Source organism: Leptinotarsa decemlineata, unplaced genomic scaffold (assembly GCF_025532065.1).
Source record: "Leptinotarsa decemlineata unplaced genomic scaffold, Ldec_3_MD MMD2_P_RNA_scaffold_4, whole genome shotgun sequence".
NCBI lineage: Eukaryota > Metazoa > Arthropoda > Insecta > Coleoptera > Chrysomelidae > Leptinotarsa > Leptinotarsa decemlineata.
Window position 1 is genome coordinate 1,013,798 of NW_027412531.1, and position 25,255 is coordinate 1,039,052.

The 25,255-nt window shown below is 35.5% G+C and overlaps 1 protein-coding gene across 1 annotated transcript in view; it reads left to right on the top strand.

Moving 5' to 3' along the window:
- The window catches only part of bma (SCY1-like protein bma), a 115,634-nt gene that overhangs the window by 73,976 nt on the left and 16,403 nt on the right, over positions 1 to 25,255 (top strand). Inside the window, exons 11-12 of the mRNA XM_074186595.1 lie at positions 8,595 to 8,945; positions 15,544 to 15,794. Coding sequence (XP_074042696.1) covers positions 8,595 to 8,945; positions 15,544 to 15,794 — 602 coding nt within the window. The remainder of the gene's footprint in view (positions 1 to 8,594; positions 8,946 to 15,543; positions 15,795 to 25,255) is intronic.

Sequence of the window (25,255 nt, forward strand, 5' to 3'; positions counted from 1 at the left end):
TTTTTCCCCAAAAATATTCAATGCGAAACCCGTAGGGATGCCACTGTTTGAAAAAATACAAATTTGTGTACATCAGAAAATACGCCTTGAGGCATGGAACATATCTACCAAATATGCCAAAGATGTCTACAAAATTATCTCAGTTATTATTAAAAAACTGATTATTTTTGAAAACTTTGCCATCCTGTATCTCAAAAGTTAAGGCGTTTAGGACATACGTCCATAGGACGTTTTTTCCTTAAAATGGGTCTAAGAATTACCTCCTTAAATATTAGCATGTGTTTAAGGAACACCGTGTATAATCACTCGAGCAATTAAAAAATATATACAAAAATATTTCCTTTTCAAGGACTCCAGAAACGCTTGGCAACCTGAGTTGCCACTGAGCCTTTAGGGCATTTAAAGTATGTCAACAGGTGATGATATTATAAAGAATATTATTTGAAGATTCATATAAACAAAAAGTTTGATCATTCATTTTATTTATTATACGAAACTACACTCTAACATATTACATATTATGGAATGGTTCAAAACATTCGGAATGAAGTGGCACTTTGCATTTTGAGCAGAGGTATACCAACAGTACGGTTGTAACACATCTTACACCGCCTGTACTTTGACTCTCTTTTCACAATCAGGTGATTCCTTCCATTTCTTCTTATGTCATGAAGGGAAACAGATCTTGAATAAGATGATGATGGTCCATGTCTGATAGCAGGAGTACCATATTAATTTAATAATTGCAGAACAACCTGTCTTCTGAACTGCAAAAGTGGCATATCGTGTCCTAGCTGTCTATAGAGGAGCCATCCCTGTACGCAACATTCATCCACACTCCAAGCAAACATAGGCCACCACCATTTTTTGATTCTTATTCTTGTCCTGTAGGTACTTGTGAATTGATCATTGAGATCAACCCCTCCCATATTTGAATTGTATTGAGATATTGGGTTAGGTATTTTCACAGTTGTCTTTTTTTTTCAGTACGACTATATCTCTGAATACTCCTGAGTGGATTTACTTCATCACAGTTTGACAGAACGGTAACCACAGAATTGTCATTCCAGGAAACTGCGATCAGTTTTCCATTTCCAACAGTTACAAATTTTCCTCTTTCAATCTTCTTGAATTCTTTCTTGGGTGGTAAATTCATAGCTTTGCCTATTCTGTTGTCTCGTAGAGTACTGGTTCCTCCCAATTCCCTTTTACATAACTCTTCCAGAAGAGAAACTGAAGTGAACAAAGTGTCAAAATATAGTTCTGTTCCTTTGGGAACATTGTAGTGATCCTCCAAACCAATTACCACATCACCTCCCTGAACACGACCAGTATCAGACAATTTGGTGTTTGATCCACAGTAAGGTTCTACATGCATTATATATCCATTCGGCTTAGCTATCACCCACATCTTGAACCCAAACCTTATAGGTTTTCCGCGAATAAACTGTTTCGCGTGATGACGGCCATAATATGGTATGATACTTTCGTCAATTGAAAGAGAACCTTCACATGGAACTTGCTTGAATGACTCATTCAAAAAATCAAGAAGAGGTCTTACTCTATAAAAACTATCCGTGTCAATATTTGCGTTATCATTCAGGTGAATATATCGTAAGATTTCTTCGAACCTGTGTCTGCGCATTGCCTCCGAAACGATGGTCACGTTGCAGTCCGGATCTTCTTGCCAGTACATACGCTTGTTAGGTAACTTATGATATCCACTCAATAACATAATGCCCAACACTGTATAAATCTCTTCAGAGGAGATATTCACGTGATGCTCTCCTTTTTGGCCGGCATGAAGATTACTTTGTGTAACGATATGGTTCACCAATACCAGCCCTACTTCAGTGGGGACTGGACACTCTTATGCCACACCTGGTTGGAATATTCAGAGCCTCTCTAGCTCTGAGGTATATTCCCAGTAAGTGGAGAGAAGTAAGAGTAGTATTTATACCCAAACCAGGTAGGATGGACTACACCCTACCAAAAGCATTTCGACCAATTAGTCCCACATCGTTTTTCTTAAAAACCATGGGGAGGCTATATGAGCGGTATATAAGAGATAAAGTACTTGTTAACAACCCACTTCATCCAAATCAGCATGTATATACCCCGGGAAGGTCTACTGATTCGGCCCTTCACCATGTGGTTGGCAGAATCGAGAGATCATTGGATAACAAAGAATCCACCCTAGGTATATTCATAGATATTGAGGGAGCGTTTGATAAAACAACCTTTCCAACAATTACCCAGCAACTACACTCCAGGAATGTACCCCTGGTAGTAGGAGAATGGATACTCCAGATGCTCTCTAGCAGAGCAATAAGTATTAATGTAGAAGACATCACAGTAAAAGGACTGGTCATGAGGGGATGTCCACAGGCAGGGGTCTTATCACCCCTTCTCTGGAACATAGTTCTGGATACCCTAATTAATCACCTTAACAAAAATGGATTCTACACAATTGCATACGCAGATGACATAGTTATCTTGCAGACCGGCAAATTTGTAAACACACTGTGCGATAGAGCGCAGGATGGGCTCAAATTGATAGAAACATGGTGTAAGGAACACTCACTGTCGATCAATCCCAAGAAGACTGAGATGGTCCTTTTCACCAGGAAAAGAAGTTTAACGGGCTTAAAACCTCCCGAAATCTTCAAAAACCAACTAAACTTCTCTGAAGAGGTGAAATACCTTGGTGAAATACCTCGACAAGAAGCTAACATGGAACTCTCATCTACAGAGTAGAGCAAAAAGAGCATACGTGGCTTATGAGCAATGTCGGAGGACAGTGGGACGCGCATAGGGTCTTTCACCCCGTGTGGCCACCTGGATCTACACTGCAATAATAAGACCTATGTTAACGTATGGAGCCATTGCATGGGGACCGAAAGTTCTACAAGCAACGGCCATCCAAAAATTATATCAAATACAGCCACTGGCTTATTTAAACATCACAGGAGCCATGAGAACAACACTAACCGCGGCAATGGAATTAATCACGGGTCTGACCCCTCTGGACCTGTACGTTAAGGAGGTTGCGTTAATGGCCATGGTATGATTGCACACAGCTGGTGTAAACCTAGAAGTAGGAATGGGTCGATTGAGGTTGGGCCTATGGCGGGAAGCGCTTACTGCGCAACCTCTGCTGCAGGCAACAAGTGATGCAATTTAACCCAGGTTTGTGTTTAATAAACCCTACAAAATACAAATTAAGCAGAACACAGAGTCAGATGCTACAAATGCAATACGGATTTATACAGATGGCTCAAAAACCAAAGAAGGCTCAGGATGTGGAGTGTACTCCAGATCACTAAGCCTAAGGATTAAGTGGGGAATGGGAAGAAATACCAGCGTGGTCCAAACAGAACTGGCTGGTATCTCAATCGCCACAAAAGAAATAACCAAGAAAAGAATTTCTGGCAAAAACATAACAATCTGCACTAACAGCAGACAAGCCCTATTAGCCTTGAACAGACACCGTGTTACTTCAGGGCTAGCACTAGAGTGCCACCAAGATTTAGCCAAAGCCTCGGTAGATAATAACATTATCCTGAGGTGGGTTAAAGGGCACGACAGGAGTAAAGGTGATCGCATTGCCGACTCTTTAGCCAAGGAAGCGGCTGGACTAAGAATTTTAGGACCAAGTGGCACCCATGGCCTGATGACTTCGACAATTGCGGAACTAGTCAAATGTTACACCCATGCTCAATCTTTAAAGAGATGGGATGAAATCAAAGGATGTAATCTTGCCAGGATCACCTTGGGCGACCCTGGGAAGCTGGCGCCGAAGAAATATCTGGCGATGACCAGGAAAAATCTACGCCTTACAGTAGGATTTCTGACTGGCCACTGTCAGCTAAGGAAACACCTACATAATATGGGGCTAGTGGACACACCTTTATGCAGGATGTGTGAACATGAAGATGATACTGTCAGGCATGTCCTGTGCGAGTGCCCGGAGTTATCGTCAATAAGACAGTGTGTGTTCGGCGAGTCTTGGCCTACACCTGCCGATATGAAGGAGATGTCTCCCAGCGACCTGTCCACCTTCCTGGAAAGGACAGGATGGACGACGACCTAGGAGGACAACTCCTCGGGAGGATGTACAATGGGTCACATGTGGCCTAAGTGCGTGGGCTTACACTCACCCTCCCTACTCTACAGATGGTTCACCAATTGATCAGTGAAAAAACACTTGAAGGCATCTAAAGGTGAAGCAACAGTGTTCTCCGAAAAGTCTATAGTGAGTGGTTCGCAAGGTTTCTCTATAGATTGCAGTTTCCAGACATGTTGTTTGTTTGAAGACCAAGTTGATTTTGATGGCAGGACTTTTTTCTTCTGCAGACGAACGCGCTTTGAAGTAGAAGGTTCGAGATCCTCATTTTCTTCCATATGAATGTCATCATTCTGCTCAGGTTGAAAATTCACAATATCTTCCATTTGAGTATATAGATTTTGCTCAGATTGAGTATATTCATTCTGCTCTTCCTGTCATTCTTCAAAAGTAACCACAGCCTTACTTCGAAGTATACGGCCAGGCAAATGTGCTGGCTTTCCTTCCACTTCATCATCAGGCAAATCAGAGTCTTCATCTGTATCAGAATTCGGAAGCTCATGCGGAGGAATGATACTGATAGATTTGATACAAGGAATTCGTTCACCGTAATATTCTTCGTAGGCATTCAGCATTTCATCAACTGTGAACGTGCCATCTTCGCGTTCCGACCTAAGAAATAAAATTATTTTATCTTTACATGGCTACCCAACAGCTCGTAGTCCAGTCATTATAGTAAGTTCACCTCGGAATTCGAGATACCCAGCTATAAGTCTGTAAATACTTGTATATTGACACCCTAAAAGTTGTCTCAAAACCTACATATGGTATGGTGTAAGCAACTATTAAATTTCAAGGTCAAAGGTCACAAAAATCGGTTTTTTGCGCTTTTTTTGGAAATATGTCATTTCCTATGGGTTTTTTGCTATTTGTATTCATTATCAATATTGTAGAATACAAAATTCTCTACAAATTTTGTTCAAAAAAATTTTTTATACCGTGAACCGTTTTCGAGATAGAGGGCGGAGAGCACGCGGTCACAGCATCACTTCAGGTCAACCGGTGCCTCCGGTCGAAAACGCGCCATATATAGTTGATGAACTATCGATAAATCAATGATTATAAATATTTGTCAATTTTTATTAACTATTATATTATATTTTATAATTTTTTTCCTAACTTATCCACTTTTTATTCAGTATTAATTTATTTAACAACACTTACCTGCCCATGTAATTGCAGAATTGTTAATGAAAATATAGGAATTATATTTGAATTTTAACCTAATTGATATTTATAACTCCTTACATGATGAAAAAAAAACAAGTAAATTATGAATTAATCTTTTTATTAAAAAATATCATTGGATACATTTATTTTTATTGAAAGTAAAGAAATGGAATAAAGGGTACAAAAACTACAATTTATAATTTTAATCATCTTCTTCCTCTTCATCGTCGTCTTCTGGCTGCTGGTAAATTAAAAAACTGGTCTTCATTATCGTCTTCAACGACATTTGTCTCAAGTTCTTTCATGATTTCGGGGTTAAAGGTTCCATCTTTGTTAATGTCACTCTGATATGGTAGAGCATTGAGACAAGCTTGCCCCTTACATTGGCAACAAACTAAAGAGCATTGCAAGCCCGCTTTCCTGCATCCGCATCGCGAACCACAACCACTCTTGCAGTTGCAGAAAATTGTATTTAGCAAATCTTTTGGAGCAGGTGGTAAAATTGTCATGATAGGTTCCAGAAAATCGTTTCGCATTGGCCAACCCCATACCTGGGGTTCCAAATCATGTCCTAACCAAGTTTGAACTTGATAATATACACGGTTGAAATGTTGATGAGGAGCTGCACTTGTTGGTGGAATATTTGAAAGCTGCACAGGTTTATTAAGTTTTGTAGACTTGACGTAATGCATATAACGGAGATGATCGAGACTTTCCACAGATTTCGGAGCATTATAGACTGCCAATAAGGTTTGAGTTCCACTCTCTAATAATCTCTGGGCCGAACAATTTTCTTCCTCAAATGCTGCAGCTAGTTCATCCAAATTTGTCAGTTTCTCAAAAACTTTTAAAAATGATTTTTTTCTCTTTTTAAAAAGCGCAGAAGTTGTGTCACAGCCACTTAATGCGTGCTGAAATAAAATATGTTTTTTAGAATGAGGATAATTATCAAAACTTTTAGTCGAGTATATCTCCGTTTTTACATTACCTCTCCCAACTTTTTTAAAGAAAATTTCTTGTTCGTGAGACAGTGTACGCCCAATTAAAATGACAAGTAAATCAATATCTTGTCCTATTATAACTACAGTTTTTTTAGACTTTGATTCTTCAATTGCAGTTTCAACAATAAGAACATCCGCATCATCTCTGGCTTGTTTAGTAGTAATATTTGCAGCTTGTAGTTTTTCAATTAACATATTAATGAACTTATCTTTGTTATTTCGATTTGATAAGAATTTTTCTTGAGTAACTGGTACAACCATTGTTTCATCGAAACAAACTTCATACGTTTTTGAAAGTGCAGCAGGTCTTCTCTGCTGCTCCACAGCTTTTACGTTCTTACTGTAGTCTGAATATCCGTCAAATACAACAATTATTTTGGAACTGTAATGCCTTTGTAAATAATTCATGTATTTACCAAAAATAATAGAAAAAGTATCTTCTCTGCTCCATACAACATGATGAAGAAGAAATCCGCCATCAATAATGAACGTTTTAGTAATCAGTATTATTGAATAGATATAGATTTAATGCATGAAGAAAATGATAAAATATAATATAATTGTTAATAAAAATTGACAAATATTTATAATCATTGATTTATCGATAGTTCATCAACTATATAGGTATGGCGCGTTTTCGACCGGAGGGACCGGTTGACCTGAAGTGATGGTGTGACCGCGCGCTCTCCGCCCTCTATCTCGAAAACGGTTCACCGTATACAAAATTTTTTCAAACAAAATTTGTAGAGAATTTTGTATTCTACAATATTGATAATGAATACAAATAGCAAAAAACCCATAGGAAATGACATATTTCCAAAAAAAGCGCAAAAAACCGATTTTTGTGACCTTTGACCTTGAAATTTAATAGTTGCTTACATCCTACCATATGTAGGTTTTGAGACAACTTTTAGGATGTTAATATACAAGTATTTACAGACTAACAGCTGGGTATCTCGAATTCCGAGATTCCTACCTAATTTAAGCCTAAATGACTGTATTATCGGTGGCAACTATAGTTGCCATATGAATTTACATACTTGGTACAACAATACCGAGAACAAAATTCATCTACTTGCCACAAAACCTCAGTAATATATATCTTAGTAACTGATCCTAACAGATGCATAAGAATATTTTAGTGAGAACAACAAATTGTACTTACATTTTTATAGGAATGTTCGTGAGCTCTGAACTTCACAAAAATCAAAGTAAACTTTAGAAAATCTCAGATGGAATATACAATACTTTTCTTCACAAAATGTCGGAGTAAGACTTGTACAACACGTTCACGATGAAATTTCAGACATAACCTAATAAAATTTGACATGCCGTTGATTTGAAAACAGTGGCAACCCATGTTGCCAATGAGCACTAATGGGTTGAAATTTTAGGGTTGTTACTCACCTTCGCTAGGGGGTTGAAGGCACAGGTAGAAAAATACATATAAAATGTTTTTAACTTTGTTAACTTTGTGTTAAGTTACAAAAAACGGGGAAAAGCAAGGTGCATACTTTTCGTTGGACCACTCTGTATGTAACGAACTTTTGAAAAAACTGTACATCATGTGAGTGGAAACCATTCTGTTTTTTGTTCAGTATAAATACATTTCTATTCTACATTGTAAATTGAGAAGTGTTAACTTGCGAATGGATCTGACTCTGTATCCTTGGAATTTTAACAAATTTTTTCTGGATTTGAACCCAAATGACAGAATTCTCTATAGCAATGAAGAATGTCTAAATTTGTGTATTGAATTTTCGCAATCTCGTATGAAATGCATTTCATTTGAAATTTTCGAAAAAACCTTGAATTATTGTTCAAACTCATGATAATTGTCACAATGACTATTTTAATTTTTGATTTTGAATGACTAATCAGAAAAAAATTAATAACCGTAATAAAAATTTGTCAAACAAATCAGTATTCTAAATATTTCTGGTAATAGCGATGAAAAATTTGTCATTTCTTCGAAAATAATGAAAACAAAAATGAAAAACGCATCATCTCATTAGAAAATTGGGATGCAATGCAATGCAATAGATGTATAGATTCAGGATGTATCTCATTCACATAAATGTATTCAGTGATTTTGACACTTCTTTTAATTTGATTTCTCCAAATAATGTTGAAATCAATAGAAACCTTTCCAATTTTTCTAAAACTCCCGAATCATTGTAAAGAATACATAACTTGAAATATCCGAAAAAGCCAACAAAAACTTCTTGGAGTGCATATTTTGTCGTGAGTTTTTTTTCATAACGTTTGTTATCCATTAACCAAATTGAACTTCACAGATATCTACCGACTGATGTTGAGCGACAAAAGATACGGTCTCTCTATTAATTTGATGGCGACAAAAGTGATGCCATCACTGCTGCCACAAACCGTCAATCCTTCCCTCAACCTTGAGCAGTTCACTATTCTGATAGAAGTTTTGCAAGATATGCTGGATCAAATTGATAGGAATCAAAGGAACAAACTCAAACTGGACAATCTTTCTCTGCCAAGTCCGGATCGTCACCGACCTCTGAGGCATCAATACAGTTCAGATAATATGCATGTGCCTCCTTTCAATATACCAAATTTAAGGATAGAACAGAGAAAAACCTCTAGTGCCGAAGACATGGCCAGAAAAAATTCCACAGGTGAGTTATTTTCTAGCCGTATATTGACCCAGGTGAGTTTGAGCTCATTCGACATTTTTATAGGCAATGTATCAATTGCCCAGCCAGCTCGATCCCCAGACCTTACTCCGTTGAAATTTTTATTTGAGGCTACTTCGAAGCTGAATGAAAATTGGGTTGAAGTTTTGAATAAAACTGATATTAATCTTGCTTTTCAGGCATTTTTGTCAACGTTTTCGTATTATTTTGAGACAAATTTTCCGAATCATCTAAAGGAACAATTCGTTCAGGCCAGTCTCAACACCCTACACAGTAGGTTAATGGACTGACACCTATCAGAAAACAACTACTCCCCTGGCTAATACCACGAAGGGCGTTGGATTATATCCGACAGGTGTCAGTGCAGGATTCTTCACAGAAGTTATTCCTGCATATGCTGTTGGCAATACAACTGCCGCAATAGATTTTCAATTATTGGAACACACTTGCAGACCGGTTTCGGGCTGTTTGGCCACTCGTCAGTGCAAGGTAGTGTATATCATCAACATAAAGTCGATGATTTCCGATAATTGAAAATCGAATTCCGTCAGAGTATCATTCCTCGAACTAAGCTGAAGACTACAACAAACAACAGGTTTGTCGTCGCTCCATCTGCCTGTGAACGAGGTAACCAACTGCATATCCAAATTTGCCCAATTCCTCGTAATTTTTTAATTTGGATATGCAGTTGGTTACCTCGTTCACAGGCAGATGGAGCGACGACAAACCTGTTGTTTGTTGTAGTGTTCAGCTTAGTTCGAGGAATGATACTCTGACGGAATTCGATTTTCAATTATCGGAAATCATCGACTTTATGTTGATGATATACACTACCTTGCACTGACGAGTGGCCAAACAGCCCGAAACCGGTCTGCAAGTGTGTTCCAATAATTGAAAATCTATTGCGGCAGTTGTATTGCCAACAGCATATGCAGGAATAACTTCTGTGAAGAATCCTGCACTGACACCTGTCGGATATAATCCAACGCCCTTCGTGGTATTAGCCAGGGGAGTAGTTGTTTTCTGATAGGTGTCAGTCCATTAACCTACTGTGTAGGGTGTTGAGACTGGCCTGAACGAATTGTTCCTTTAGATGATTTGATTTATAGCCAGTCTTCAAGTATGCCCACTGACTATACGTGAAAAATTTTCCGAAATTACCTACTCGTTGAAAAAATCAAAATAAAAAGAAATGGATCACACATGAAATACAAACAATCTAGTCAAAATTCAAAAGAACTTTTTAAACTACAAAAATTTTGTCTCGAACTGAAAAACATTTATAAATTCAGAAAAAATAGTCACGATAATTTGATAACTCAAACAGAAAAGGAATATTTTCAAAACAAAATAAAGAATTCAGACAATTCTTCAAGATCTGCATGGCAACTAGTGTCAGAGCTATCTAATAAATTGAAGGCTGTTAAATCAGACATAACTATAAACGATAGTAACACCATTGCTGACGATCCGAAAGACGTTGCTGAACTTTTCAATAAATTCTATACAGATGCGCCTAAAAAGATATTGAGCAATATAGTCTCCTATGACAAGGACTTCAATTATTTCCTGCGTAACGTTACGTCACTTCCAAATTCTTTTTTTCTCAAGCCATATCAGGAGCTAGAACTATTTCAGTTACTTAAATCAAAATTAAAAAATCAATTTTCTTCGGGATCGGATGAGGTACCCACAATTCTATTGGAAAAGTGCCTATCAGAACTTATTGTACCACTTACTTTCATGGTAAATATCTCATTTCCTTCTGGCGGTTTTCCAGAATTGCTGAAATGTAGTAAAATAACACCTGTGTATAAAAAAACTGTCGTCAGAGCCTTGAAAATTACAGACCAGTCACAGTACCTTTAACTTTTTCTAAAGTATTCGAGTATTGTTTTTTAGATAGATCAATGTCATTTTGTCATGAATGTGATATAATTTCGAGAAACCAGCATGGATATTTGAACAAAAAATCTACGAAGACTGCGGTGTTTCCTTATCATCAAAAAATAATAGAATATATTGAGGCAGAAGAATGTCCTGTTGGACTCTTTTGTGACCTAAGAAGGGCATTTGACTGTATCAATCACGACATACTACTGGAAAAGCTGTATAAGTATGGTATTAGAGGCTGTCTTCTAGATTGGATAAAATCATTTATACCCAAACGTACACAATATGTAGACATCAACACTCATTTCTCACAACAAACTGAAACAGACCTTGGTGTCCCTCAGGGGTCCAGATTGGGGCCAATTCTGTTCCTTTTCTATAATAATGATTTGGATGAACTTTCTATACCTGCATCCTTCACAATGTACGCTGATGATACGTCGTTAATTATATCTGAAAAAATGGATCCCTCCTTGCGTGATAAATGCAATGGAGTGTTGACTTCTTTGAATGAATGGTTTTCAGCAAATTACTTGTTTTTGGATACTTCGAAAACGCAAGCACTGAGGTTTCACCATATCCAAAAAAAATGTAATGAGTTGTCATTCCAATCGAACGAATCGAGTCGGATGAAACAATTTTCTTAGGATTACAAATAGATGAAAATCTCAATTGGAAGGCTTCCTCCCATTACCTAATCTCGAAACTGAATTCGATCGCCTTTCAATTTAGAAATTTGCGGCATGTACTCAATATTAATCAATTGATACAGCTCTACTACGCACAAGTTGAAAGTAGCCGATACGGTGTGATATTTTAGGGTTTATCTACCCTAGCAAAAGATATCTTCGTCGCACAAAAACGAGTTTTAAGATCAATGACGGGGCTTTCACAGACTGATTCATGCAAAGATATATTCCAGGGACTGAAAATATTAACATCACCGTGTCTAGCCATATCAGAGTTGGGTAAGCTAGTAGTCGACAATAATGATGAAATTTATGTGAGGAACAAACAAAATCATAGTTTCAATACAAGACAAAAGAATTATTTTTCAATTCCATGGACCCCCCATGGACCTTACCTGAACCAACATGCCTCACAGAGCTTAGTTATCTCCCAAAATATGAAACTAACTCTACATTATTCAAAAACAACCTACGAGCTATATTGGAGAATCACCAAGGCTTTACATAAATATACACCGACGCCTCCAAAACAACTGTGGGAACAGGAGCAGCAGTTGTAGGACCACATTTCTTTCTCCAATTCAAACTACCTTCCACTAGCACGGTATACACTGACAGATTCGCTGAGCTCACTGCAAAGTATACAAAAATTATATCCCCCTAATTCATTAGTAGCTGATGTGAAACTACAACTTCATGTAGCACAACAAAGAGAAACAGTTGTTGAATTTATATGGATCCCATCACATATAGGAATAATAGGTAATGAAGAAGCTGATAGAAATGCAAAAGAGGCTATAAATAGTAATAACGCCGAAATAGTTCATCAAGTAGCACTGAGTGACTTACAGTATGCCATTAAAAAGAAGGTGGAAACGGCATGGCAAAATCGGTGGAGTGAATCAATTTCGAAACTTCGGGAAGTGAAATCATCAATAAAACCGTGGACAAATTTACCGAAAAAACGTAGAGATCAAATAATCATCAAACGTCTACGTCTTGGTCATACACGATTAACCCATGATTATCTTTTCAAAAACACCAACCAACCGATATGTGAAACCTGCAATGAACAACTCACTGTTAAACATATCCTGGCATAGAAGCTATTCATATCAAAAACAAATTATAAATATGCTAGTAAAATACTGTTCGGTAATAACCAAAATGGCGATTAAATAAAAAAAAAATCCATTCGGAAAATTCAAAATAACTCACCAATCTCCCAGTCATATGGCTCCTAAAATATACAATTCTCTTCCTTCAAATGTGAGAAACTGCATAACAAAACAATAATTCAAATATCATTTAAAATTCTTTTTGACAGAACAGTGTTTTTATAAACTGGATGAATATTTCTCGTGGCAATTTGCGGTGAAATCAATTTTTCATTATTAGTATAAGTATTATTGTATTTTAAATGGAAACAAGTGACTTTTTCCATATGGTTTGTAACTGTCTTAACCCGGGAGAACTCGCGCCTATATATTCTTTCTCACGCTAGCTCGCGCTTATAGATTTTTTCTAACGCGAGCTCGCGCGTATAGATATCTTCTAACACTGATTTTTCATGATAAAAACTATTTAATATTGATTCTAGTTGATTTATTCTAAATTCTAAAAACAACAAAGAAAAATGTATAATTATTCGATTTCAATCGTCACTGTCGTTGCAATTATCTTCACATTTATAACAAGGTGAAAGTTGTACTGGTGGTGTGTTCTTTACAGATTGGAGTTTGGCATTGGTGGCATTTATGTTGGGTAAATCTATTCTTCCTAACTGCGCAGAAACCACATCTTGGTTTACTTTCAGAATGTTGAGATGTTGAAGGTTTTGGGTTATTATGTGGTTCTATATTTGCAATAGATTTAATTCTTTGGCGAAGATTGAATGGTAAAGTTGTAATTGAAGCTCGCCGAACAAGAAGAGGTCGTGTAAGTTGCTTTGATAATAAGTTGATGAATTGTCTTCGTGTTGATATGACACCAGTGTTACTTTTGTAAATAATTTGTGAATTGATAGTGGCAATATTCAACAAGCTGCAGAATAGGGTCAATGGCCAACGATTGCTAACTCGGGTTACAGAATATTCGGCTTTCATTCTGTCAACGACGTCAACTCGCCCTTTCATCAGGTTGTAAAATGTAATTACTTCTGGTTTATTTTCCGGGGATTTGGCGTCAATTGAGTCATCATAATGTAGAGTAGAAATCATTAGCACATTTTTGTTTTTCTTCGGAATAAATGAAGCTAGCATACAACGGTTGGGAGAAACTCCAAAAGCAAACATACTACTCTGTATAGGACGATCTTTTACTTCAATAAGCCGGGGTGGAATTTGTCTCTTGTTTTTCCGTATTGTGCCCACAAGTGTTAACTTGTGGGCATAATACGGATCATTAGCAAGTTGAACAGATGTGAAATAGTTATCTGCTGTAACGTTTCGTCCCGATTTGTCAATGGTTTTGATGAGACGTTTGACTACACTTGCAGCATCATTAGGTACTTGGTAAGCACCGACTGGTTGTTTCCCAGCATAAATTTCCATGTTATTGACATAGAAAGTCCTGGAGTCGACAAGGGCGTATATTTTGATCCCATATTTTGCGGGCTTGTTGGCATATATATATATGCTGTCGGAAACAGCAACGTCCCTTAAAAGCCTCTAGCATTTCGTCAATGGTGACATTCTCCCCTACCGTGTAATAGGAAGAAAAACGTTGAACAAATTGGTCAAACACTGATCTTATTGGTGCCAGATTATCTGTCTTTGATCTTTCATAACTTGTATCAATATTATCGAATCTTACAGCTTGCACCAACAAATGAAAACGTCTTTTGGACATTACAGCGGCAAAGAAATCCGGTGCTGTTCCATCTTTGGACCATAGCTCATCTGTGTTCAAGTGCTGAGCCTTTTTTATGCCGGCCATGTACAACAATCCAATAAACGCAGATATTTCTTCACAATCTGTTGATTAACAATCCTTTGGCCGTTTATAAGATGATCGTATTTTATCTAATTTTTTGTTGGTATGGATTACAATTTCTGCAATAAGGCCATCGGGGAAAAATAGTTTCCAACAATCCACAAGTTCTTGAGCGTTTTTTCCTGCAGCCTTCACACCGGGAAGTTTAGATATGATGTTTTGTGCACGTATTTTTGTGGGAGGAATCTCTGGTTTATGGTTTAGCCATGTAGTGCCATCTTTCCCTATCCACTGAGGTGAAATTATCACTTGCTTATCTCTGGGGGATAATGCCGTTTCTTCATCATCGTCAGATTGCTCAATGTTAGTTGCATGAACGCTATTCTCAGAAGAGGCCTCTTCAATGTCAGATTGCTCAGTGTCAGTTGCATGAACACTATGCTCAGAAGGGGCATCTTCAATGTCAGAATCTGAATCAATAGCTCCTTCACATTCATGATATGAAATTTCTTCAAACCATTTTAACAACTGCTGTTCAAATTTAGAATCCATTTTTATCTGTAGAAAAGCTCAAATAAATAAAGGAAAAAGCAAAAAAAAACTAAGAAAGGTACCTGCTAATTTGATGAAATGAAAAATTACCAACAATTTGGAGAAAAGCACATATGTAATCACTCGCGTCGTTAGATTCTTCCTAACACAAGCCACCGACTTGATCGCTCGCGCGTTAGATTATTACTAACTTTAATTTTTTTGTAGCCACCACAACCCCCCACTCACGCCCCAACAAGCATGAACTGGTAAAGGAATTCTACAGAAGGCATTCCTAAAATATGAAATCAATTTGACGAGAGATAAAAAAAAGTCTGTAGTGCAACTGAAAATGTTAGATTTTATCCAACAGTGCGAGTCCTGTCGGGTTAAGGAAATAAATTACTATTATTATTATGTTGGAACAGTGCGGAAAATATTTTTTCCAAATATAGTTTTCCATATTGACCTAATATTCAATGATCGTCCAAGAAAGTAATATCAATAATTCATTCTATTATTTCGATTATTAGGAGGTGTGTTAGGCAGTTGGTGGTTTGGTGGTTCTCCATCTTCACCTGACAGCAACTTCCTCAGGGTAGTGAACTCATTTCCTAATAGAAGACTGTCGGACAATACCCTGATGACGCCAAAGATACGTGTAGCACCTTCTTGTGCATCTTCACCAGGTGGGACTCCTGGTGGCGGTCTTCCAATCAGGAGGCATTCCAGCATAGGACCACAAGAAAGGAGAGGATCTACGGTGAATCTATCTCCACCAACTGTAAGCAGGCAATTTTTAGCGTATTTATTTAGACTATAGGGTTACAGTAGGGTTGCGATGTTGATTAATGGAAAAATATGTTCTCAACTTGCGAAATCGAGCTTTACTTTGAGTTTGGCCCCAAAATTAGTGAGGTTACATACTCAATTAGTGTTTTTAGTCGGAAGGATCGTAACTGGATGAATTCATCATGTGAAGCGGTGTCTATATTTTTGAATTTGCATTCAATGCAAAGTCAAAAATGTTCAGAGAAACATGATTCATTCAGTCAGGCTCATGTTAATGTTTCATCAATCACAACGTCCTCATAAAAAATAATATGGCTCATTTAGCTATATCTGTTGAAGTGAATTGCTTGACTAGTTTGATGAAGGTCTAAAAAGTGCACAACTCCTTGTTTTCAGATGACTTTCCAAGTCATTTATATTTGAACACTATTGCATAGATGAACTTCAGCATTCAATCCTTCACCTATCAATGATCTCATTAGAATATTTTGCTTGTGTGCCAGGAAAGTAATAATTCAATAAGATTTTCATTCAAGCTCATTTTATTTGTTGTACTACTTGGATATGCATATGTTTAACTCATTCGCCTGAGACTGATTAAGATGAGTAGAGCTCAGTTACATTTTGATGAAAAAAATACAGTAGTTGAATCAAATTGAAGAAGCTCATATTACTTGACAATTATTTTAACTTGTAGTTGTTGAATAGATTTGATTATAGTCTTTCCAGTCAAATTGTCTCATAAGTATTTATTATTTACTACGTTCAATCACCTTGTAGAACTGAATTCAATAATATCTATTAAACAACATCAAACTTCTTAGTGTCACAAGAACGTTCCTATCTGTTCAAAACACGATATCGTCGTAAAAAACGAAGTGATTTAAATCAATGTCAGACGAATGATAAAATTTCACAGAAAAACTTGTTTCGGAAAAAGTATTTCAAATCTTCTGCTAGGAACGTTCATTTTATCTGTATTAGCAAAATTAGAAGTTGTAATAGTTATTTATTTGAGAAACGCTTCGTAGGTCGAGCTTAGTTAGAATTGGGTGTTATTTATTTTGAAAATCATCATTCATTCTCACCTGGTATGATCACAGTGGTGCAACTGTAGGAATAGCAATTACTGACTGTCTTTTTTTAATAACTGAATTAACCACTTTTTCGTTCAATTGTACTCTCGTTCAAAATTATTTTATATTTTCGAAACGATATTTAGGACATTTGTTTGAAGGTGATTGACAATGTTTCATGATTAATTTCACTGGTTCGGACTTCCATTGCCTAATATATAAAATGATTTGAAATCCCCGAAACAACTGAAAACGACGAAATCAAAAAAGTGAATGGCTGAATAAAAAACAATTATATCAAGCAAAAATAATCTGAGATGAAATAATAGTGAAATAAAATATAAGTATGAATAGAAAAAATGAAGAAATAAACAGTTAAGAGATTCCAAGCCACATTAGTTCACGTCGTTTCGATGGTTACTATCTACAATCGTCTTCTGGTGATGACTGGACTGATACCTCCGAGAGATGACTATTTATGGGTCGTTCGAGTACTTTTACTTATTCCCGCTTTCCATTTTCCGCTTCACTGGTTCCGTGGGAGATGACCGTTTGGCGGAAGTTGGCCATTTTTCGCTTGATGATGGGTTTCCATATGTTGCGTATCTCTACGCATGTATGCGGCTTCCTTGAATTTTCTCCTAAACCAATGTTCCTCTCTGTGTATGATCTCCGCTTGGGACCACTCGATGTTGTGTTGATTGGTCCAAACATGGTCTGCTATTACTGATTTGCTGGTTTCCCCTCGCTGTGTGTGTTTCTTGTGCTCGGCAATGCGAACATTCAATGGTTTCACAAATATAGGATTTTCCGCACTCAAAGGGTATTCGGTAAATGCAATTCTTGGAATCGCAGTCCGCGTTTGGTGGCCTGGTTTTCGTGAGGCTGCTAGGAATAGTGTTATCACGGCTGTAGCAGGTTCTGATGTTGTACTTGGAAACAATTCTTCTTATTCTCTCCGATAATCCTCTGTGCAAGCATTGGTTGTGACGGCATCTCTTCCTTGCGAGGCCCCTGCTGTCTTTTAGACAAAGTCTTTTCTACCATCGCTTTGGAGTAGTCATTACGTTGAAGATAATTTTCGATGATGTCTAGTTTCTTCTCGAGACCTTCCTTCGTATTACAGAGCCCGAAAGCACGGTCTAATAGAGTCTTGATGATTCCTCTTCTAGTTGATTGATGGTGGTTGGATTCATGGTTCAGATACTGTCCCGTGTGAGTTAGTTTTCGGTATACAGATGTTTCCAACTCAGTGTCCTCTTCACCAAAACGTCTGAGAATGGCAATTCGTTGTGGATTTCCTTCTCCATTGTGAAAGTGATGGAAGGTCTCATGCTGTAGATGTGTTTCCGGAAGGCGTCGAGGTTTCTTGTGGGCTTCTTCAGTGTCCAGAGTTTCAAACCACTCCATAAACATGTTAGCTATAACTGGTGAAAGTGGTGATCCCATTGGTAGTCCCTTTTAGGTACTAAATACTCTCTATTCAAATGGCATACGAACAAAATAGGGTTATATAACAGAGAAATCAACCGCAGGTAATGCAACGAATTACTCATCATATTTTATTGGCAATTGGGGGAGAGAAAAAGAATATTGGGATTGATTTGCATCCACCTTGGGATATGGAGCAAAGAAAACAAGAAGGAACATTAGTTTAGTAAGAAATTCAAAGAAGCCGCATGTATGTTGTCCAACAATGTATACAGCCAAGCTAGCGTTGAGATTCGCAACATATGTGAACCCATAATCAAGCGAAAAATGGCCAACTGCCGCCAAACGGTCATCTCCCACTAAACCAGTGAAGAAAAAAGGAAAGCGGAGACAAGTGAAAGTACTCGAATGACCCATAAATAGTCATATCTCGAAGGAATTAGTGCAGTCACCACCTGAAGACGATTGTGGATACCAATAATCGAAACGTCGTGAAGTAACTCCGCTTGGAATCTCTTAATTTTTCTCATTTTTATTTTTTGTTCAAATTCTTTACTTTACCTTGTATTTTATTTCACTGTTATATCATTTCAAGTTTTTTTGCTCGATATAATTGTGAAAAGAGAAATAAAAATTTTTATGTTTCTTACCACTTTTATTCGTAACTAACGTTACTAACGTCCTATATGGACATTCTCAAACTTATACAATACAAGTTTATTGTACGGTTACATCAATTTATCAATTATTATTTTCAGCTATTCCTTTTTTAATCCTTCTGTTCAGTTATTCAGGGATATCAAATCATTTTATATAATATCAGACAATGGAAGTCAAAACTAATGAAATTCACTTCTTTTTTTATGTTTCTCACCAACAAACAAATCAGGCTGAGCAGCTGTAACATTGAACATATGTTCTACACGAATTAACCAGCATAAAGAATATTGAAAAATTGCTATTTTCTGAACAGATCTCGTATTTTTCTTCAATATGTTGATGCTTCGTTCATTATTGAATGGTTCGAATGAAAGGGAACTAACAGGAGAGTTTAGGAGTTGTTAGGTCTTGAGAAAATCGGAAAATTGTCATTTTCAGTGTGAGATATGACTGTATTCCGCTGATTATAGTCATAACTAAGGTGCAAAACAAGTAGTTGAACCACTTTTCTTTATTATATAACACTGAAAAAAAATTGTTTTATACATATTCACAAGTATACTTATGTGAATGATATGTCGTTACAGATTCAACTTTTTAATTATTAGGAATATTCAAAATATTCACCAAGAATCACAGTATTTCACATAAAATTGAAAGAAAAAGTAAAAAGATTGGGAAATATCAACAAACTCATATATACTATAACGCCTCATTTTCAGCGTTATTTCTGGGTTTACACAAATGTGTGCTTCAGAACTCCCCTCTTCATGGAAATGAATACATTTCTCCACTCACTTAGAGGGATTATTGTGAAATACCTTAGTCGTCGTATTCATGCCTTTGATTGTGTACTGTTTTCTACAGTACGAAGTGTAATGCCTCTTGTAAGTGATTCTACACTTTTTCAACATTGCATACAACGATCACATTGATTTGCCGCATACTCACTGTCTAATATCTAAACCTTTCAGAAAAATGTTGATGGTAACATTTACTTCACCTGTGACTCTGTTGCAGAATTTTTTTCAAAATAAAGTACTGAAATTCTGGGAGACATGTATTCTTAGACATTTTATACATTTCCTTTTGTGTTTGTTTAAAAAAACTCTATCCATTCTAGTGAATCAAATAAAAAGATGTGAAAAAACATACACTGAATTTTTGAATATTCTCAATACGGTGATAATTGGAATTGATCTTCTCCTTTTGATAACATATAAATTATAGTATAATATGAAAATAGAGATTGATTGACAATACACGAGAACGAGAGTACAAATTTGCAATTCTTTCATTTTACGAAAGGTAAGTTTACTCCATCATATAAATATTTTCAATAAACTGATAGTTCACTTATAGAGAAAATCAACCCCAACGAAATGGTTGACTGTATTCGTCCACAATCTAAATTTTTTGAAGCCTGAAAAATAGTATGAAAAATATATCCATTACGCCAACTCTATGTTGATAATATTATTCGTAAATATTTCATGAAACGAACGCCCGTTCTATAGTAATCTCAATCACAAAAAATGAATAAATGACTATTACTTTTCTTCTAGATTCGCATTTTACAGAATTACCCCAGCGCTCGTGGTTATATCGATTTTCAAGATATTGAATTCGTTTTGTTTCACTTTATATGATTGTTTTTGTGTTTATCATTTCGATGACACTAGCTCATTTGAAACTGAGATATGTTGATAAAATTACCATGTCGATCAGGTTGATACTCTGAGAGGCTTGTCTAAGGAACAGATTACAAACTGCTGAATTTTAACTAGAACTTCAATTTTTCGTGAAGACAAATCTTGAAAAGTCTAATTGTTTTCAAGAACTCTTGGTCATTTTCTCTTACTTGTCTAAGAAACTATTTTCTCAGTATCACTGGAACTACCAATAGTACGACGAAGCGATGATTAACGAATGAATGAAACATTTTTTTGGATGGCATAACTGTCAAATACACCTCATCACAATATTTGAGCTCAATGCATTTCATCAGTTGAATGAAAGGTATATTCTGTCGATAGTTTCCTTCATTCATGAAAAATAAATCTACACTGCAAAAATTAATCTTGTGAAATCACATAATATTACGTTGGCTTTTTTGTAACCAACGTAAAATAATGTGATATCACAAGAATTTCTGTGACCGTCATATTACCAAATGAATTTGGTGAAAACTCCTTGGGAATTTACATATTGAGTCATGTGATTTTACCATACAAGTACCGTAATTTTCACAATCTTCTTTGTATTTCGAAGTACGAAGAAACGATCTAAAATGAAATGAATAAAGTTACACATGAGATATGTATTATGTAGCATAGAAACGTTTATTAGATTTAATGAAAACATATTCTCATCTTATTGTGACATTTATTTATTCATGAAGTTGAATACTTTTTTTTCATATAGGACATTTTTTTTGACTTCGATCCTATATCTGGATGTATCTTCAAAAACATTCTCTGAAGAAAATCCAATGAAGTTTCTAAGGCCTTTGGGTACTTTCATAATGAAGAACAAAGAGAAAATTACTTTGGAAGCTTCTAGAAAGCTTTTATATCCGTTTTCAATATTTTTCTTTTCAAATAGCACATAGTGAATTGACAGTCCCTCAGAAGTTGAAAAAAATACATAGATTATTTTAAATTTCCATCTCAATGCTGATGAGAGTAACTGCTCAAATCGAAATTCCACAGTTAGAATGAAAACATACAAATGTTACCCCATTACATTTTCTGTGAAAATATTGATGTAAATCATATTTCCTAATCGATATGCACTTGAAAGAACACACCAGACATTAAATACATCTGTATAACTATATAGATACTTAACTTTGTTTACCTGTATTCCCAAGCACCACACTTTTTACAACGCACGCTTTGACCAAAGTTTTCAACTGATTAAGATACTTACTTCGTTTCAAAGGGATTCAAGTCAGCGCGGCGTTCTGAAAATGGAAGGTCACTGATGTACCACGTTTCTTGAAGGGGATTTCACACAAAATATCACGTAAATTGAACTTCACATCAAATCTTATGTGATTTATTTAATTTCACAACGTATTTTTACTCAAGTCTTTGGTTCACATATGATATTCTTTGAATTCCATTATCACGTTTTTTATTGAGTAAAATTGAAGTTACCCTATAAATATTGTGAAAATTACAGTATATATCCATGTTTTCCACAATTATTTTCAACAGTGTAGAGGCTTTTTTGATACGCAAATGAAAAATTTTAAAGTTGAAAAAAAAATATTGACATGAGGAAATTCAAGGTCTGTTATCAAAGCAAATCAACTTCCAGAATATCAACTGGTTGGGACGAAGTTATTGACAACGTACACTTTATTGTCCGAGCAAATGTTCTCAAACTCATAATTATCACTAGATATATTGAGAATTTGATATAGAATTTGAGTGTTTCAATAATTTACAAACGCAGTTTTTGAGACAAACTTCAACACTCCATATCTCAAAAAAAGAAGAATTTGCGATCGAAAATCCAAAGTGAACTATCTTAATTTTTTTTCGACAGAATCACTTCCCAAAGTTTCTCTCACATATTTACTGACACCCTGTATACTATCAATACTAACCGTTCATATTTCGAGATTACCTGGGGATTTTTGCAGATATTCAGACTGACGAACATGTTCTAGAATTAGCCTCACATGATGTTATCTGAGAATGATACACTTCATTGTGATTTATTTCGAATATTTCTTCCTGTTTTTGATGGCGAGAACAAAAATTGAGTTGTCAACTTTTGGTTAGCATTCTGTTCATATGTAAATCAAAATTATACGATAACATGAAACACTGTACAATATATACTTAATACGTGCGATTGTTCGCACAGGGTGCAATAGGGTACAGCTCAGTATCCCGAGAAGGCTCGAGTCTATCGGTGCCATCTTCATATGTAAGTCCCCTAAATGTCGTAAAGTGTTCGTTTATACAGTATTTGGTCTTTCAAAATTTACTACTAGAACTGTGCTTTCAGTAAAAGGAATCGATTTTCAATAATATTAATCATCCTTGGTAAATAAAAACAAATATTCTGTTCTGAATCTGGGATACAAGATCCAAGGGATCACTGAAACTCATTAAAGTCAATCTGATTGCAAATTACTGAAACCCTTTAGTGTTCCGAAATAGCTTAGCTTTCAATCAAAGATATGTTAGTGACTATTCATCAGAAATTTACTTATTTCAACTGATATTCAACATTCAGATTCACGATGTAAAAAAAATTGAGTTATTATACTCTTGTTGGAACTAGGAAAAATGTTGTAGTGCCTCGATTTTCTAGCAAATATAATGTTCACAAAGAAGTTGCCATTTTTCGCTTATTTTGTTAGCGAATCTACTGGATTCCAATTGGAAATCGAATCCTTTTCAACCAAAATGAAATTCATCAATGTATATGTTATGGAAAGGAAAATATCTAACTAAATGAAACTGTCTTTGCATAGGGTTCAATAGGTTACAGATCTGTGAGCCGACAGGCTTCAAGCCAGTCTATGCCAAATTCCTATGTAAGTTCTACATTGTATTTCCAATTATTTATGTTTATTGAGTAACAATTCGATATATCTCATCACAAATCATGGAAAACTGATGAAAATAATCAATTCACTGATAAAATGATGAAGAGATTACCACAATATACTTTTTTGAACAAGTTTCTAATCAATGTGGAATATAAAAAAAATAATGATCATGATTTGTTTCGCCAAAGAACAAGCATGTTTATAGTAGGAAAAAAATCCAACGCGAACAGAGGAACAAAACAATCAGAAAGTCGAATGTATAATATAATATATAATATATTATATTATATAATAAAATATAACATAATATAATATAATATAATATAATATAATATAATATAATATAATATAATATAATATAATATAATATAATATAATATAATATAATATAATATAATATAATATAATATAATATAATATAATATAATATAATATAATATAATATAATATAATATAATATAATATAATATAATATAATATAATATAATATAATATAATATAATATAATATAATATAATATAATATAATATAATATAATATAATATAATATAATACACCCTTCCTTTTCTTAATACAAGATTTTTTCAATTACTGATATCAAACTTACTAATTCAGGAAGCTTCATCAACTTATATTCTTATCATAAAAAAATCAATGAAAATCAGTTCAATACCTTGTTGTAAAAAAAGAATAGAAAAATCAATACACCCTTTTCTCAAGCAAAAAAATCTCAGATTTCTTAGACACATACTTGTGATGCACTGTTTGGAACCTTTGAAGTATTACTGGAGTGTTTTGTTCTCATCGCCAAACCGTTATTTTAACACCTCGACACGTGTTTCGATCTTCTAGTGGTCATCTTCAAGAGGAAGATCACTCGGTGACCGAAACACGTGTCGAGTTGTTAAAATAACGGTTTGGCGATGGTAACAAAACACTCCAGTAATATTCTCAGACATATATCAATTGAAAATGTCACATCTCAGAAAAATTTTCAATAAATTAATTTTCAGTGATAATTCACCTATAATTTTTTTCTATAAATCCATATCTCATTTTGAAAATTCATATTCAAATATCATAAAACTTTTTCACAATAAAATAATATCGAAATATCCCAAAAAAATAATAAAACTACAAACAATTTGAATACTATGCCATCAGTTCGGATTTCCATTGTCTAGTATAATATAAATTGATTTGAAATCAAAAAGATTGACCAAAAATTGAAATATTAATAAAAGCTGAAAATTAAAAAATACTATTAATAGAAAATGAAAAGTGAAAATCAAATAAATTCCAAACCAAGTTATGTCACGACGTTTCGATTGTTAATATACACAATCGTCTTCGGTCCTCTTCAGCAATACGTCTAAGAAAGGCAATGAGGACCGACACTAAATGGGAAATATCTGTATATCGAAAACCCACTCACACAGGATAGTATCAACCAGAAATCCAACCACCATCAATCGACTCAGAGCTCCACAAGAAAGAGAGGCCGCCATAACGAGTGCTTGTACTTCCCTACATCAGAGGATTATCGGAAAGGATGAGAAGGATTGGGTCCAAGCATAACATCAGGTCCTGCTTCAGATCTGGGAACACTACCCGTAGCAGCCAGAATTGCATTTACCGGATACCCTGTGAGTGCGGAAGATTCTATATTGGTGAAACCAAGAGGCCATTGAATGTTCGCATTGCCGAGCACAA